At 36.4% G+C, this 16,438-nt stretch overlaps 2 protein-coding genes across 2 annotated transcripts; both read right to left on the bottom strand.

Moving 5' to 3' along the window:
- Window positions 1-961: 961 nt before the first annotated feature.
- hoxc5a (homeobox C5a) lies at window positions 962-7,702 on the bottom strand. Its single transcript, XM_051879857.1, has 2 exons — window positions 6,767-7,702; window positions 962-5,918 (listed from the first exon to the last, which is right to left on the bottom strand). The coding sequence occupies exons 1-2, from the start codon at window positions 7,251-7,253 to the stop codon at window positions 5,704-5,706; spliced, it is 702 nt and encodes a 233-aa protein (XP_051735817.1). The 5' UTR covers window positions 7,254-7,702; the 3' UTR covers window positions 962-5,703.
- A 768-nt stretch (window positions 7,703-8,470) lies between these two features.
- On the bottom strand, window positions 8,471-16,163 carry hoxc6a (homeobox C6a). Its single transcript, XM_051879856.1, has 2 exons — window positions 10,174-16,163; window positions 8,471-9,589 (listed from the first exon to the last, which is right to left on the bottom strand). Exons 1-2 carry the CDS (start codon window positions 10,574-10,576, stop codon window positions 9,288-9,290), a joined length of 705 nt encoding a protein of 234 aa, XP_051735816.1. The 5' UTR covers window positions 10,577-16,163; the 3' UTR covers window positions 8,471-9,287.
- Between the last annotated feature and the right edge of the window lie 275 nt (window positions 16,164-16,438).

Here is a 16,438-nt window from a genome sequence, read left to right as displayed (position 1 = left end):
TTTTTTTTTAAGTTTACAGCCTCATAGCGTTTCATTGAACAAAACAGTATATGTAAAATATGTGCATACTATGAATTCACATGCAGGGTTGGGCCACTGTTTGTCACTGAGATGAATGGCAAAAAAACAATTAACCTGAATATAAACCTTAATACTGAAGCAGGGGGGAAATATAAGAGTAATTTAATTAAATAATGTATGGTGATATTATATACACAGAAAGAGAAACATAATATGTATATGTATGTACTCAGTTCTACAATTATCCATGCTCAACACTGAAAACTCTCTTAGAAAAAAAAGTATCTAAACACTATAGTATAATTTCAAACAAATCTAAACTGTGTTCAGTCAAAAGCTGTATTTCCTGCATTAAAGTTAAAGTTTTATTACTATAACACACCATTGTTTCATTGTAGCAAATGCAGCTCTTGTTGTCATTACCATCTGTTTTCTTAATAAATCATAATAATGACACGTGTTTTTTAAGATATCCACCAGACCAAATACCAATTGCTATTTTTTTCTTTTTTTTTTTTTTCATTCATTCCCCTCATCCATTACTGAATGAAGAAGAGTTTATCCACTTAGAAAATAAAGATTCTGTCTTGCATTTTTAAAATGATTGTCCAAACAGGAACTTCTACAAACAGAATGTGGATTGTTAACAATGTGCATTGAAAGCATTGCCTTGTTTAGTTATTCTGCATGCAGTGGCATCATTTCCAACTCTGTGTCATTTGCTCTTTCTTTGAAGGAAATTACTGCCATATTCCTTGTATGGCCAGTCAATTAGTAATCTGGTAAATGACAAAAGAATATGTTGAACCCAGTGTAACCTGCACTCAGAGAGAAGAAAACAGAGGAATATAAAACTATTGCCCCCTATTGGCAGTTAATGTTTTTGACACAGTATTCAAAGACTTTAAATGATAAAATAAAAAGATGCACACTAAACTAGTGAAGTTAAAATTTTTCTTAATTATAAATGCCAACAACAAATTCATTTGAATTTATTAAGTGTTCTCCATCACTCAGGTACAACAGTTGTATTAAATACATCTCTTTAATAAGTGGACAATTACTGAAAGTGTTTCAATAGGGATGTTGGTTGTACCACATGACCCATTTATTCTGTCAATGACTCATACTCAATGACTTCCAATACCCCACAAAAATGTTACATGCTGTAAATTTAACATTACACTGATTATTATTCTAGTCAGCATACAATAAGCAATATTATCCACCTCAATCAACCTTGAGTGAGTAAAACCTCCACCTGCTCTGAGCCAAAAATGAGCCAACAGGTATCAGCTCTGCTTTGATGTGATAAAAGAAACTAAGTACATTCATAATATTATGTCATTGTCAGCTTTGTTGTTCTTTCAATAATAATGCACATAAATAATAAACACTTAAACACAACATCATTTGAGTGAAAGATTTCTGGCGTAACGAATGGACATTGAGAATGAAAGAGATGAATGAAAATTTCAGCAATATCATTTTTTTTGTTTTATTATATTTGTTTCATTGTATAAAAATGGATTGTGTAATTGCATGCCTGAACTAAATTGTATTATCTCAAGTGTTGTGTGTGACATTGTATACATTCTATACATGTGTGTATAATTCACAACAGTAATTATTGATTACGGGATTGGTTTAGCCAAGGTTTATGTTAGAATATCACATAAGATACACTTAGACTACACTTGTATAAACAGCTGTTTACCAACTTAATACTAACTGAAGTTCTATCAAGTACATTCTTTTACAAATACTGTTTTGATATCTGCTAAAACTGTCCTCCCACTCTTCTTTATAAAATAAAAAACAAAACAGCGTTTCTTTAACAGTAAGCCTGGAGGAAAGAACTTTGGCAAGCCATGGAATTTACAACTCAGCAGTATTTGCAACCAGACACAGCTTACAAGACAGAACCAATCAGTGAAATAGGTCTTTACTCAACACTCTGTTGTTTTCCACAAATGTTTGGACCCCACAAATTGAAGTGACTGAGCATAGCTGTTTTGTGAAATATCTGCAAATCTGACGTATCATATAAACATCTCAGAGTAATGTCATGTTCTGTTTTTTTTCTGCTGAAATAATGGCATTTGAAAGGTATTTAAAGGATGTTGTTTTAACAAAGCAGGTTAAACAGAACCGAAATGGTTAAAGACATAAAATGATGGCACATTAATTGCAATCCACAGGTTTATTTATTAAAACTCTTCAGATTTTGTAATTAAAGCCGTCTTACAACTTATTCTCAACTGAATGACAAAAAATACATTTCAGACCCTTATTAACAGATTACAAAAATCACCATAACTGTTTGGGAGGTCAGTAACCTCCTTTTCTATCTTGGTTTTTCTTCATAATTATTTTTGGACACATGTATAACCTTTGCTCACCAAAAGGGCCTGAATTAGTTCTAATGCCAAAACTGAGGCACTGGTTCTTTTAATTTTAAATAACTCTCAGAATATACCACAGGCCTTCACTAAATAGAAACAGAGCAGTATATGACGATGGCAGTGGAGTTCCTGTTCAGCCATGATTGCTGTGCACAGATTAAAGAGAACATTGTGGATGAACAGAGTCTGACTTATTCTGTTTCCAAGCACAACATCATAAAGTAAGATATGGCTTAAACTTTTCATACCATGATTATAATGGTCAAGTGGAGCCTCATCTGTCAAATAAAGACCACTGAATATCCGGTGTTGAAAACTTACAAATAACAGTGGTCAAAAAAATGTATTTTGCTTTGAATAAAATGTATATTTTAATACTTTTTTCAGTTATGTTTTTTTGTTTAGTTAATCATGTGACTCTTCATCCACAATGCCCTGTACATGACCCCACCACACAACACCACATCTTCTCTGCCCTGCACATGACCCCACATTATGTCCGATCTAAAGATCTATGTTCTGCGCTCTAATCTGCAAACCAATACAAGATCACTTAGCTTCTCAGTCCTTCACCGTCACTTTTACCACAACATACACATCCTAGGAACAAACTAAGCATTTTTCACCGCCCAAAAGTGGAGTATTTTGATATACGCACATTCTACAACGCCAATACTTAAGTGAATCTCAAGGCAACGCTCTTCACACATGCACAACGCTTTTAAGAGGCATACAAGATGTTTTTGAATACATAGGCTATGAGTCATGATATACAGAATTAGATTTGAAGCTGCTGCCAGAACAATAATTCCATATCAACGCCAAATTAACAGTAATATACAAATGCACAAACGTACACTCTAGAGTTTGAAATTGATCAAAACTGAACAGATGAGGACACATTTGCGCACCACTTGACACAATTTCTCCATGAACTATTGAATTACATCCTTGATTAATTCCCGAGGGCGTTGCGGAGGAAAGTACATATTTAATTAAAAAGAGGAAAACAAGATTATTAACTTACTGCAACCGCCTGGGATCCATTTGGAAGAGTCGAACTTCTACAGACCCTGACGCGAGTAACCCACACTAACAGGCTCTAAGCCCTTCTCTCAGAGATAAGACTAGCCAACAGCTGCGATTACGGACAGTTAACATTATATATGATGTAAATATATTGAGGGTTTGTCAGGTCTTGCAGGCCATAAAACCCACTTTAATGACCCCACGTGCTCTTCCTGCACCACTCACTGGTCCTGCTTTGGGCAATTGGCATAAATAACCCTCAAACTTCAAAATACGTGGCAAGAGAGCTAAAAAAAAGAGGGGTTTGTGTAAAAAGCAACATAGTAACCACAGTAACTCGCAATGTGGCCCTTTCGGTCAAGATAGCGAGTGTAGAAATTGAAAGAAGCATGGAAATTTACATTGAATCTCCAATATAGGTGAGTGAGACGATTCTAAAATGAAAGCGCTTCTTAAACAGTAGTATAAATTGACTAGCTGACTGTTTTTATTTTCAGCTTAGTGTGTGTATATAATGTTAGCATTCATAAACTTAAGAAACTCGGAGATTAAAATGTTCGGTTGCATCGAGAGCGCCGAGAAGGCATGAATTAAGAAAAAAATAGCCTGTGTCAAACCAACAGTAAAGCAGAAAAGAACCTGAGTAGAACGAGCCAGTAGAAAATTAGCATTTTGTACACGCAGTCTTATGTCCTTTGTTTGACATGGGCCTGGATTATGTGATTTCTGCACATAGGGTGGCTAACATCATGTCTCATTATCTAAATGACAAATTTCAACAATAAGGTTTGAGCAATTCACTTTAAAGGTCTTTAATGATATGCTTTACACGCAGGACGATTAATAACAGTGTAGTAAAATGGATTTTCATATATTTACTATAATTTAGTTGCACGCAGTATTTGATTAAAAGTGGAAACTATTGTTTTCAAGGGTTTTGTGTACCAAAACGTCACTTTGAAATGTTTGTGTAAACTTCCGCCGATTTGTTAAAAAAGGAAACAGTTGTCAGTGTCTGATGGGTGAGAGGAAGTGCTGTAAAAGTTTATTGGGGTCATAAAGTTTTATGTGCCTCCGTTTAAGGGCTACTGTAAATAAGTGACCAGAGCGTTAAAGTTCAATCATGTCTCATCACTGGAAGTATACACATGCAGACTTATATTTTCTTTTACCAAAATCATATTAAATCGCGCAGAACGTTTTCTCTTAACTCTGCACGAGGTATCAAACGGGCCTTGAATTAAAAAATGCATTTGTGTACAGAAAGAATCATTACTTTTGCTTTAACAGACAAATAGTATATTCTTTACGTTTCATCGAGTTCATTTACAATGATACCACATTGGAAGTTTCACTGGGCACAGATGGCTGACAAAACTTTCTGATATGTTGCCACTATTGGCAATTTAATCTGGTTACTGTAATAATTAATGTCTGTAAAAGTGCCAATGAAACTTCGAAAACAAACGGTTAGAATAACAAAAATAATGGATCATTCAAATGCGGTTCACGGAAAAGTAGGTCGTGTAGTTTGGTTGGTATGAAAGGCATAAGCCACTCCTATATAGAGTAGAGTGTATAGAAAGAAATGCCAAGGTACCTGCCTGTAAAATTTGCCCCCCCAAAAAACATTCAATAAAAGAGCAAAATGTTCTGATTCCACAATATTTCAATAGACATTATCCTCAAGATAAAATTACCATTTGGCTGCTGGCTGACAGACAACATGATAGACAGCGTTTAATATGACACTACAGTTGTTGCATTATTATCATGGAGTGCGGTTTACCATCCTTGTGTGAGTATTATAGTTGTATAGATGTATTTACGACAGAAAGTACAATGGATAAAAAGACAAGTTCCATCAAAATGCAATATGCAATGGGGAGATTGATTAATGTTCAAGCAAAGCACCACATTATTTGCACTTACATTTAAGTCAACGTAACTGGATGCAGGCCTTGGTATATTATGTAGGTTATTGATACAAGTGACTTTAGTAAGGCATATTCAAATAAAGTTTAAGCTTATACATTATTCAAATAAGCACCTCCCGGGAGGGAGCACTATCAATAAATAATATCGAAAATGTGGACATATTCACATAACAACATGATATTGTAGACAAATGAAAAACATCAACTGTTGTCAACAACAAAATCTATTTTTAAATCCTTTGTTGTTTCAGTACAAGTTAACGCTGCCTTTATTTTCAGGTTGTTTCATTTGAAGCCGTGCACCACATTATTTATAGTCCTCCTTTCACTTTCAACTTTGAGTCCTTCTTCCACTTCATGCGACGGTTCTGGAACCAAATTTTAATTTGCCGCTCGTTCAAGCAGAGGTTATTGGCAATCTCGATACGTCTGCGACGTGTGAGGTATCGGTTGAAATGGAACTCTTTCTCCAACTCCAGAGTCTGGTACCGGGTGTAACTGGTTCGTGACCTTTTACCGTCAGATTCTGAGGTGGCATCAGAAAGATATTGGGTTACCTATATGTCAAATTTTATCGACTATCGTCCTCATGCATATTACTATGAAATTTACTTTCATAATCATTGATGAAGTTGCCACCAAACACAATCCATACAATGTAATATGGATACATCAAGCATTATAAAGTCCAAAATGAAAACAGTGGACAGGTGGTATGGCGCTAATATTTATTTATTCTGAAATTAGAAAGTGTCATGCACAGAAATAACACAAACATGATGAAACATAATAATCATAAATGTGTGAAGGCCACGAGCTTCCTAACATGTCCTGACCCAAAATATCGTAAGAGCTGAACAAAAATAAATAATTAAAAAATACAAATAAAAAGACACGGCCTCACTACTGGCATTATACTTTTGCTGTAGTACTTTGCTTTACTACTCCAGCGGTGCAGAGTGCAACTAACCGGAAACATAAGTAGGCTACTGCTAGATAATGTAGCTATGTGTATACAAAGATTCGCTTGAAATCCCACTTTACTTGAATAACATGTAAACTCCCTTTAATGCTTAAAGCAAGAAATAATACGTAAATTTATATGTAATCATCTTTTTTGCTTTTCTTAACCAATTATTTCTCCATAAATTTGACCGGAGATCACCTCTTCACAGTAACAGGACAGGTTTACGAGCAATAGATGCCTTTGTCATAAAATTTACGGCCGCTAGTTTTATTATTTCCTGCGTTTGGCCTATAAAACTCAAGAGGAAAAATATGGAGCGACAAAACGTAGGAAGGAGATGCAATGACGAGGATGAGATGCGTGCAGTTTCTCCTCTTTTCTAAAACAAACTTTAAACGTAACTTTACCGTGGCTCATGTGTAGCTTTGTCATCCACGGATATATCTGCGGCTGCGACTGGTTCTGACGCTGAGTCGAATTAGTTTGTTGCTTTATCGCTGAAGTAGTCTCCATTTTGATATCGTCTGTGCGGCTCTTGCCGCTGGGCTTCTCCAGAACTTCCATATTCCCCTCGGCTTTTTGGCTCAACAGTCCGTGACTGAGGGGGTTGTACCCGTGAGTGCTTACAAAGCTACGAGAGCCCAAAGCTGAACAGGACTGTGTTCGCTGAACTGCTGCACTGGTCCTTGCACGGTCGGTTGTGTTTATCGCCTCCCGTTTCAAAGAGTTGGAGGGGATTTGAGAACTGAAGGATCCGCCGAGATCAAGTCCTTCGTACGCGTAATTGGACTCGTGGAACTCAGAGTGAGCTCCATAGTTGCCAAAAGTGTGCATTCTACAAGAGGAGGCGTCTTGCGTTTGCTTAGAAAAAGAATTTCCAACGTATGAGCTCATTCTGTTTCCAAAACAATACAGTAACCTTGGAGAGAGTCACAAAAAGCACCCGGTCGCAGCAGAGACTGAATCAGCTAATAAAGTATACATAAGTTGTTTAGAAGTTTTATTTGTTTATTGGACTTTATTTGTATTTCTAGAGGACGTTAGGCTTGTCCTAAAAAAGAGCAGGATTTATAGGTGGAGGAAATCATTTTCTTTTTTTTCTTGATACGACGCGTAATGCCCAAATATGGAATGTTTAAATAGAATCACGTGCAGCTCCTGGCCAGTCATAAATTGGCTTGATCCCCGGGAGGTTATTGATAGACATTGAAACGTGTCCGATAACTTCTCGGTATGGAAATCATCTAAGGGTCTGGGCTAAAAAGGGCGAGACCGTTAGACAAGAGCGTCATCTGGCGTTTAATACTGGACAAAGCGGCCTCACACACACACGCGCACACACATACACATACACACACACACACGTGCAAACAAGATGATGAACAAGATAATATGCGATACGATGTTTTGACAAATCAAATGTCAAGTCGATATAAATAGAATATGGAGTACACGATTATCACATTAGTTACATATATGACAAATATGTGTTTCTCCTGTTTTACAGTAATAGTTTCTGGTTGTTTCGTGTGTGTTACTTTTTTCTTAAGTATTTGCGAAATTAATTCCGATTATGATCATAAATTATTCTTAACTGCGTCAATGTGTTTGCATTTGTTGCAGCGGCATCCCAAAACTACATGTATTTTTTTTTTTAATCGCACAACTGATTCAGCGTTGTGCCACTAGATGCAAGGCAAATGTGGTTAGAAGTGTTTTGTCAATCAAGCATTGTCGCTGTCATGAAATAAGTAATGCTTTATTTGCTTAGAAACGTCTCTAAGTCGTCACATAGCTACTTTAATCATTAGGTATTAACAACAATCAGGTTGCATTATTCCATTCAAATAGTTGGGCAGATTAAATTTTAGTTAAATGGAGTACACTTGAACGACACACCAACATATACACCAATGTAACCGTGAATTTAATTTATTTGGATTTGAATTGCTCACAAACTCACAAAATTATGTAGGCCTAAATAAAAGTTCGTAAATAAAAGCTACTTCAAAACGAACAAGTGTTTAAAGTCTCATAAGTTTACTCAGTTCTGAAACCCTTTATGATGCGTGATGAGCGCAAAGCTGGAGTCAAAATGAAGACAATACTGGTTTTTGTTTTCAAGAATTTTATTAAATAATACACAGTTTACACAAACAATATAATTGCGTACCAAGGTATATGTTTGTTTTCATATGAGTGTAATTCTCACTTTAAGACAAGTTTATATGCACACAACTACAATATGATGAAATGTATTTTTCTTGAAATTCTCTCCATAGTTAATGTGCCAGTACAGCGGCATTTTGAACAACAGAACACTGACGAGGCAAAAGTAATATTAACAAAAAAACAAAAAAAAGGAAAATAACACGTATTAAGGATTTAGGTAGTATAATTCATCCCGTCAGTGTTTGTTTCATTGTACAAATATGCATCCACAAAAAAACTGAATGTGCATATAAGAAGTTTCCTTCACTTCTGGAATGCTTAGGGTACAGTTAAGAGGCTTAATAGTTTGGGAGACGTAGCCTACTAATCAAATTCGAATACATTTTCATCTAATGTAATTTTCTACTAGCCTATATAGCAACATGATAATACTAGAACCACACAAATATTTCAGCTGTGGCATTGTCATCACGCAGCCAATAAGGAACTATTTTCAATACAAAGAGAAGTGAATTGCTTTATGGTAGATAACATGTGCGTCTTTCTCTCTCTCAATCTCTCCATTTGTTTCTACGTGTGTATATGTTAGTGGCGTGGTGGTAGTAGAAGAGCTTGAGTATGGTGTTCAGGTCGGAGGAGGAGGGGGCAGTCAAAAGGAATAGCAGAGTATATAGTCCATGCATTAATATTTGCAAATTCTCCGTTTAGGTAGTTACGTTGCAGTTAACAGGCGTTCGAGAACGGGAAATTGATTTCCTAATCTTTTTTTTTAGCTTCCTCGGTTTCCTCCTCGGTCTCCTTCTCGGTGTCTTGAGGAGTACCCGTTGATTCGGTCCCCGGTACAGTAGAAGTTAGATTGGTCTCTTTCTTCCATTTCATGCGCCTATTCTGGAACCAGATTTTGATTTGACGCTCGGTTAGGCACAGAGCGTTGGCGATCTCGATGCGTCTGCGTCTGGTTAAATACCGATTGAAGTGAAATTCTTTTTCCAGTTCCAAGGTTTGGTATCTGGAATAAATCTGGCGACCTCTTCTTCTGTCTGACCCGTACCCAACTCCTGTTGTGGGGAAAAGTGAAAATAAATTTAAAGAAGAGTTTACACAGATACATTCTTAATTAAAGGCTAAATAAAACAGACCCGGTGGAATAATTCACTTGGTGCAATTTTTAACATTTATTTTATAAGGTAACTAATATAACAATTTGACAAATGTAGCCTATATACGCAGAATTTGACCCATATTACAGACACAAAGCAACGCGAAACTTGTTTCGATTTCTAAAACATTTCTTTTTACCAACTTTGCTATATCGTGTGTTTTCAAACAGTACATCGGACGAGTTAAGCTACATTTTTAACATAGTAGTGCATGCTCTTAAAATGGTTCAAAATGTACTTTTCGTTGTATATTTTTCTAACGCGTTCACACTTATTGCACAAGTTTTTGAAATAATTTTGGCACTCGAGTATTAAAGGAGGTAGCCAAATGGGATTCCCCTCTCTGGAAAAGGGGGCTTTTATAGTCTCATGATTTAGTAGTGGTTTATGAGGCCATAAAATGTAGCTACTCTGTTGATAGGACGTATCGTAAAACAGCCCAATTCCACCAGGGTATGTCCCAAGTCGCTGTAAAAACTCACCGCTGTGCGAGTTCATGCGCTGCATCCACGGGTAGATCTGAATGTTGTTCCCTTTCTGATCCTGCGTTCCTGCACGAGCTTGTTCCAGGTTGTACTCCTGGGCAACGTGGCTCTGCGCACTGAGTCCCATACTAGTTTGTCTGCAACTGGGAAGCACATCCTTATCTTGAAGAAACACGTTAGATCCATACTCGTACGGTCCTCGACTTGATCCAAACACAACGTTATCTTGAGGTGAATAGAAAGGGGACGCATAAATCCGGTTTTGGGTCACTGTGGTGCCATAAGACGAAAAATGTCTGACTGAATCATATGTGGTCGTGTTCAGTGGCATGTTGGGCAAAACCTCTTGCCCACCAGATAAATGGCACGAGAGCGACGGGTTCGCGAAATACGAATTCATACCTTTCCTATCGCCCTCTCATCAACTCACCCTCCTATCTTATTTCCCCTCTCTTAATCTCACACTTTCGTTCTTTGTGCTATGGGGTCTGCTTCCTTCTGTCACATACACACGTCTCCCGCCTGCTTTCCTAACTCTCTTTCAAATGAACTTCAGAAGGATTTCAATAATATTAATTTCCAGTCTCCGGTTAAGACGCGCAAAGCAAGTGTTATAGCCAAGGCTTGGCTCATGGAAGGACAATATGACAGCGTCACCTGACCACTTTCAGCCAATTGAATGCGCTGTGTACGGAGGAATATCGAGCTTGTAGCTTCTTATCCTTGTGGCTTCAGTTGATAAAGTTTAAGTAAACACACACACAAATACAGAATAAGCACTCACACGAACAATGAATTACGTCTTTTTGTGCATTAATCAGCGAGTTAATCTGTTCTCTGTGTCGGTATAAAGCTTCTCCACGTGTATTGTGAAGGTAAATCAAGACTTATCCTGGAGAATCATGCATTTTACAATGAGCTAATTTTCCTCTCAGTTAATTACCTGAAAGATGGGTTTTTACAATTGCTTACTGTCGCTGACGTGTATGTATATTTTTATATCTTATAACATGACAATACTAACTAGCCTATATTCAGGTCTTCTTGGCGCAGCAACTTTATTACTTTATTACAACTACTGTGCAGATGATATAACTAAGATTGTAACCATTACAATTACATTAACAGAACTCTTTGTTTTAAAAAAGAAAATGACCAAGAGCTAATTGCCACACGGCTTATCTACACGCGTTATCTACGCCGATTTTGTTTACCCTCCATTTTAAGATGCACTTCGCAATTTCATTTAAAACAAAACTGTGAATAGGTATATCTGATGATTCACATTTTATATCATATTAATAGACATATTAACTGCATTGTCGTCAGTCACCAAGTGAAAGGACCACACTATTCTTTTGTTATTCAATAGATATCTCCCTATAACGTTTGTTTCTCTATCTCTATTTCCTCGGGCTTTCACTGCGCTGAAGGGGAAACGTCTGTTCTTTTCCTTTCCCCATTTGTAATGTATTGATAATTTCAATGGTAAAAAGAACCTGAGTAAGGAGGGGGGAAGGGGCATCTTACTAAAGAATGCGTCAAACGCGCCTTGGTGCCATAAAAGTCACAAACCCAACTGAGGACTTCCAGCTCTGAGGCAATTACCCCTTTGAATGTATGGGGGCTGTGCAGCGAGTCTCTTATCTTGTAGACAGAAAGCTGCTAATTTTTTAGCATTTAACTTTCTAGTGTATGCAGAATGATTGTGAATAAAAAAAATAATGCTGTGAGATATCTTTACAAAATTTAAGTACATGTTGACTGTATTCATTTTATTTCTAGCTATTTGTTTTTTTCAGAATCTCTTACAGTGATCATATTTGCCAAAGATCTGTTGAACTATACAAATATAACTGTTTTCTTTTATTAAATGCTTGCAGCTATTAATGGAATGGTCAATTTATATATTATCATGTTCAAAGAATCAGTAGTGGGAAAAGGACTAGTTTTAACCGAATGGTTAGGGTATGCTCCATGACCTTAATGCAGGCCACATGACGGAACGTGTGAGGCCAAAAACAGTGGTTTAGAAAGAGGTGCGCAAAACACGAGATTGACAGAACAGTAAAATTTACTTCCAGCCCGACAGTGAGAAAAGGCATTTAACAGCTATAAAACAGGCTAATCTGCTTAACGATTGATTAAATGCATACAATTTTTCTTTGTATTCGTAGCTATAAAACCGGTATTAATCAATATCAAGGATTAATGTTTTTGATGGGTTGTCATATTTGAGATCGACAAAATGTAACTCTACTAGGCATGAATATCTACTAGGAATATCTAAACATCAGTATGGTAAGTGCTCTTTGATCAGTTTACGGCTACTGCATATGAATATGATTAATTATCTTCCGAAGTTAATTCATTGATGTTTATACCAATAATAATAACAACAATATTAATAATAGTAGTAGGATTAATAGTAGCAGTTTTAACCGGTCTGCAATAAAAGTAATAAAAACATGAATTACATGCCGCTAAATTAATACAATAAATATATAGTAGTCTATATGGCGGTGTGGAACTTAACGTGTTACTATGATTTAATTTATACAATATTACACCATGTATACTGTGAAAAGAAACTAATAAAAGTAATATATAACAGTAATAAAAAATATTTCCTGCGTGAAAAGCGTGTGCGCACGTTTTACCATATTTCAGTCACAGCCTATTTTAGATTGTGGAAATTGAACAGTTGCCAGTTCAAATATATGAAATGTAATATATTTTTTCACAGCAATAATTATATTCTAAATTACATTTTAAAAAATATTTCAGTTACATTTTTATTAAACTAGTAGGCTAAGCTAAAATAGAAACAGCAAAGCGCATGTTGAAAACAAATCAGAGATGCATTATCAATTCTTAAATCATATAATAGTTTTCACTATGCTATTTTCATACGTGTAGTTTGGTGGTATTGAGCTCTCATAGGCCTTAGTAAGTGTAAGTTGTATCTATAGATATATCTGACTCTTTGATGTTCAATATTGCTCCAACGACTTTGAACTGAAAGCCTTTGATGGGGAGATTTTTAATATCGTGATCTATTTTACAGCATCAGTCTTGTGAATGAAGTAGCGAGTAAAACACACCACACTCAGTCTGCAGTTGGTATGTTGATGTGACTGGAGAGAAAGAGCTTTAAGTGTTTTATTGCAGCCCTTAAGACAAATCGCACGGTTGTGTTTTAGCGTTTGAAGAGGCAATAAATAGACATCCCGTTTGGCCTGTATTCTCTTTACACTCGACGAAACTACGCACTAACGTCCGCCAAAATCGTCCTTACTTCCAATGCGTAATTTACGTGATATGATGATCTGGAAAAAAGCAAGCTATGCACATCCTAACTGTGCTCGGCAATGGCCTAGTCTGCACATTCTCCAGAGTTAAATGAATGTTATCATTGGCCTATTTATTTGTAACGGATGTTCACAATTGCAAATTCCAATGATGAGTCTTCTAGCTTTCTTATCCAAGCCCAACTTTCCTACCCTGTCATCTATGTCGATGTATCTATGCGAAAACAAAATCCATAATAGTAACGTGACAGCTATAACAGAGCTCTCATGTGCAGCTAAGCACTTATAACAACACACGACCCGAAGGGGCATTATGGTTTTTAACTAGCACAAGATAATTCTGTGAAATTATGTGGCCGCGTAATGACCTCCATGAATAAGACGTTTTGAAGTAGAGCTAACTCACATTGCCCTGCGGTTCTTGTAAGGAAATGTTTGGAATTGAAAGTTCGCCTGGAATTTGTTTTCATTTTCGTGGCAACTGAATTATGCCTTCTATGATTCAAATTCAATAGCGGTGGCAGACACGAGATTGGCCCAAAGTTTACTCAAATGATAGTCAGATGGCAATAAATGTGTCAATTTCATAAACCTGTTTAGAACTTTGCTAGAATAACTGTAATACACAAATGAATAAATCTCATGCACCTTATATACGTGCAGGCATAAGGATTAGTTAAATAGACTCCATTTTTAATGGCAAACAAAAGACAGTCAATATCCCGAGGCAAAGAGGAGACTCACAGTAGAACAACCCCGCCCTCCACTCGCTTTTTCTCTCTCACTTACACACAAATACACACATGCACATCGACGAACCATATGCGAGCCCACACAGAAGCATTCTGCCTTAATAAATTACCAATCCAGTTTAAAAAAAAAAAAAAAAAGTATACAAAAATTGGTTGACACAAACCTAGCCTAGCTCTATAAATGAGATTATCTGTTTCTTTTATAAATTTTTTTCTGTGTTCATACACACTTCTAATTTCACAAATAAACACAACATAAGTAAAACTTTTCTTTTTAACAGTTCTATTACTAAAAAAAAAAATGCTTTACCAGCAGCTGCATGTTCATGACAACTAGTTTTATTATTGACTCTTTTTTGTGTTTTGTTTCCCCCAGTCTAGCCGCACATGTGGATTTCAAGAGGCCCATGACGGAAGATCGCAGCTCTAGTTTTTTGGGGTCAACGGATAACCAAAGGATTTTATTAACATGCTACCCCATAATAACATAGCTCACTGGCTATTACATTACATTTAAAGCTTCATGTTTGTCAATACTGTCTCATTACAACCATAAAACTAATAAAAAATAAATTAAAAAAAAGTAGACGGACTGTTTCTGTATTTGTGTTTTGAAATGTCTTTATTATTTTAATAATTGATTATTAATATTAATTGCTAAAAGACACCATACAGACATATAATACAATATTTTTCTTGAACATTTTTGCTAATTTGTATATTATTATAATTAATCTGTATGTTAATAACGCTAGTAAAGCAATGCTTTTGACATATATTTATGATGTAATTTCTATCAATTAAACTTTTTACGCAGAAACACCAGCAAATGCCAGGCACATTCCCACATGAAAATTAAGATCTGAATTTTATGTGGGCAGTTGCCCTTACTGATTTTAGGCTCTGTATAATGCCTTGCATATGGAGCAGGCACAAGGTGGCAGTGTTGTTTGATTTAGTCCTCACTGAATGACAGTGTTGGATGATTGAACACGTGTGCATGAGAGAGAGAGAGAGAGAGAGAGAGAGAGAGAGAGAGAGAGAGCGCGAGAGCGCGCGCGAGAGAGGGAGATGTTGTTGATCCTGACTCCGTAACAAATATTAAGATATGTCTAGAGTGTTTAATCAGTTGTTTGCTATGTAACACAAGCCGTTTACGCATTATGTGAGTAGGTAAGCATGTAAATGAATGTATACGACACCCGTTTGTCATCAGACACACACAACCAGAATACATCCGTTTGGATACAAGTTAACGAGACTATAGTTACTGTATAACCATGTCTCTCAAAATATAACTCACTCATGCATATCTCACTCATAAATAATTCACATTTTCCAGTGTAATTAATCACATAAAATACAATCTAGTAAGAAAATAAGGCACGAATAGCTACTCACAGCCCGATAAATGTCACATAGTCACATAATATGGGTTGAATATAGATTTTTTTTTGTAAAAGGCCTGACGTTCGAGTTTGTTTTCTATCTAATTTCCACATCATTATAAAGCTATACTATTAAGTCCTTTATAGAAAAAATAATGCAAATATTAGGCTACAGAAAGCTCCGTATCAAATAACCACAATCAAACACATATAAGGCGTGTATTTAACTGTTTGAAAGTAAACTCATTAACCCAAAACCACACCCGATTGGACAACTTACTTGGACTATATATTCATTTTCATCGAGACAATTAATAATCAACAATAGTAGCCTACCATAAAGCAACAACACAAGTCACTTGTCAACGAGGCTGAGCGTTCACAATCCATAAATAATTAAGGGAAACGACACAGTGAATGTACATTTACATATGTTGCATGCCCCTCTTGAACATCCTGTTTGACTCGAATACAGCACTGTCAAATCTCCGTATTGTGTAGCTACACATCTGTAAGAAGCCAATAAGCAGCGTAGAATCATTTACTTACCAGCGTTCGCTGTTGTCTGTGTGACGCACGTTCGATGGTGTACAGCAGCAGATCATTCTAGGCAACGGCACTAGGATCTAGATCCCATTCTCCTGTACTCTTAAAAATGTTAATCTTTCGAGGTGAAATGATCATATTTACCCCCGCTAAACCCCTCAAGCTCCAGCTAACAGTGCTGTTTCCCCTCTAGGGGATCAGATAGGTAGAAAGGAGACTGGGGAGGCGGCGACGTCTGAGGACAGTCAGTCATTACTAGCGATGA

This window comes from Ctenopharyngodon idella, chromosome 22 (genome assembly GCF_019924925.1).
Source record: "Ctenopharyngodon idella isolate HZGC_01 chromosome 22, HZGC01, whole genome shotgun sequence".
Classification (NCBI taxonomy): domain Eukaryota; kingdom Metazoa; phylum Chordata; class Actinopteri; order Cypriniformes; family Xenocyprididae; genus Ctenopharyngodon; species Ctenopharyngodon idella.
This window is presented reverse-complemented; position numbering and strand designations above follow the sequence as displayed.

What these genes read in the sequence shown, in the direction of transcription:
- hoxc5a (XM_051879857.1), bottom strand. Translation starts at nt 7,253, where the DNA reads ATGAGCTCATACGTTGGAAATTCTTTTTCTAAGCAAACGCAAGACGCC. An exon ending in AAAGCTACACATGAGCCACG is followed by an intron (nt 5,919 to 6,766) that starts GTAAAGTTACGT and finishes ATGCCACCTCAG; the next exon opens with AATCTGACGGTAAAAGGTCA.
- hoxc6a (XM_051879856.1), bottom strand. Translation starts at nt 10,576, where the DNA reads ATGAATTCGTATTTCGCGAACCCGTCGCTCTCGTGCCATTTATCTGGT. An exon ending in GCGCATGAACTCGCACAGCG is followed by an intron (nt 9,590 to 10,173) that starts GTGAGTTTTTAC and finishes TCCCCACAACAG; the next exon opens with GAGTTGGGTACGGGTCAGAC.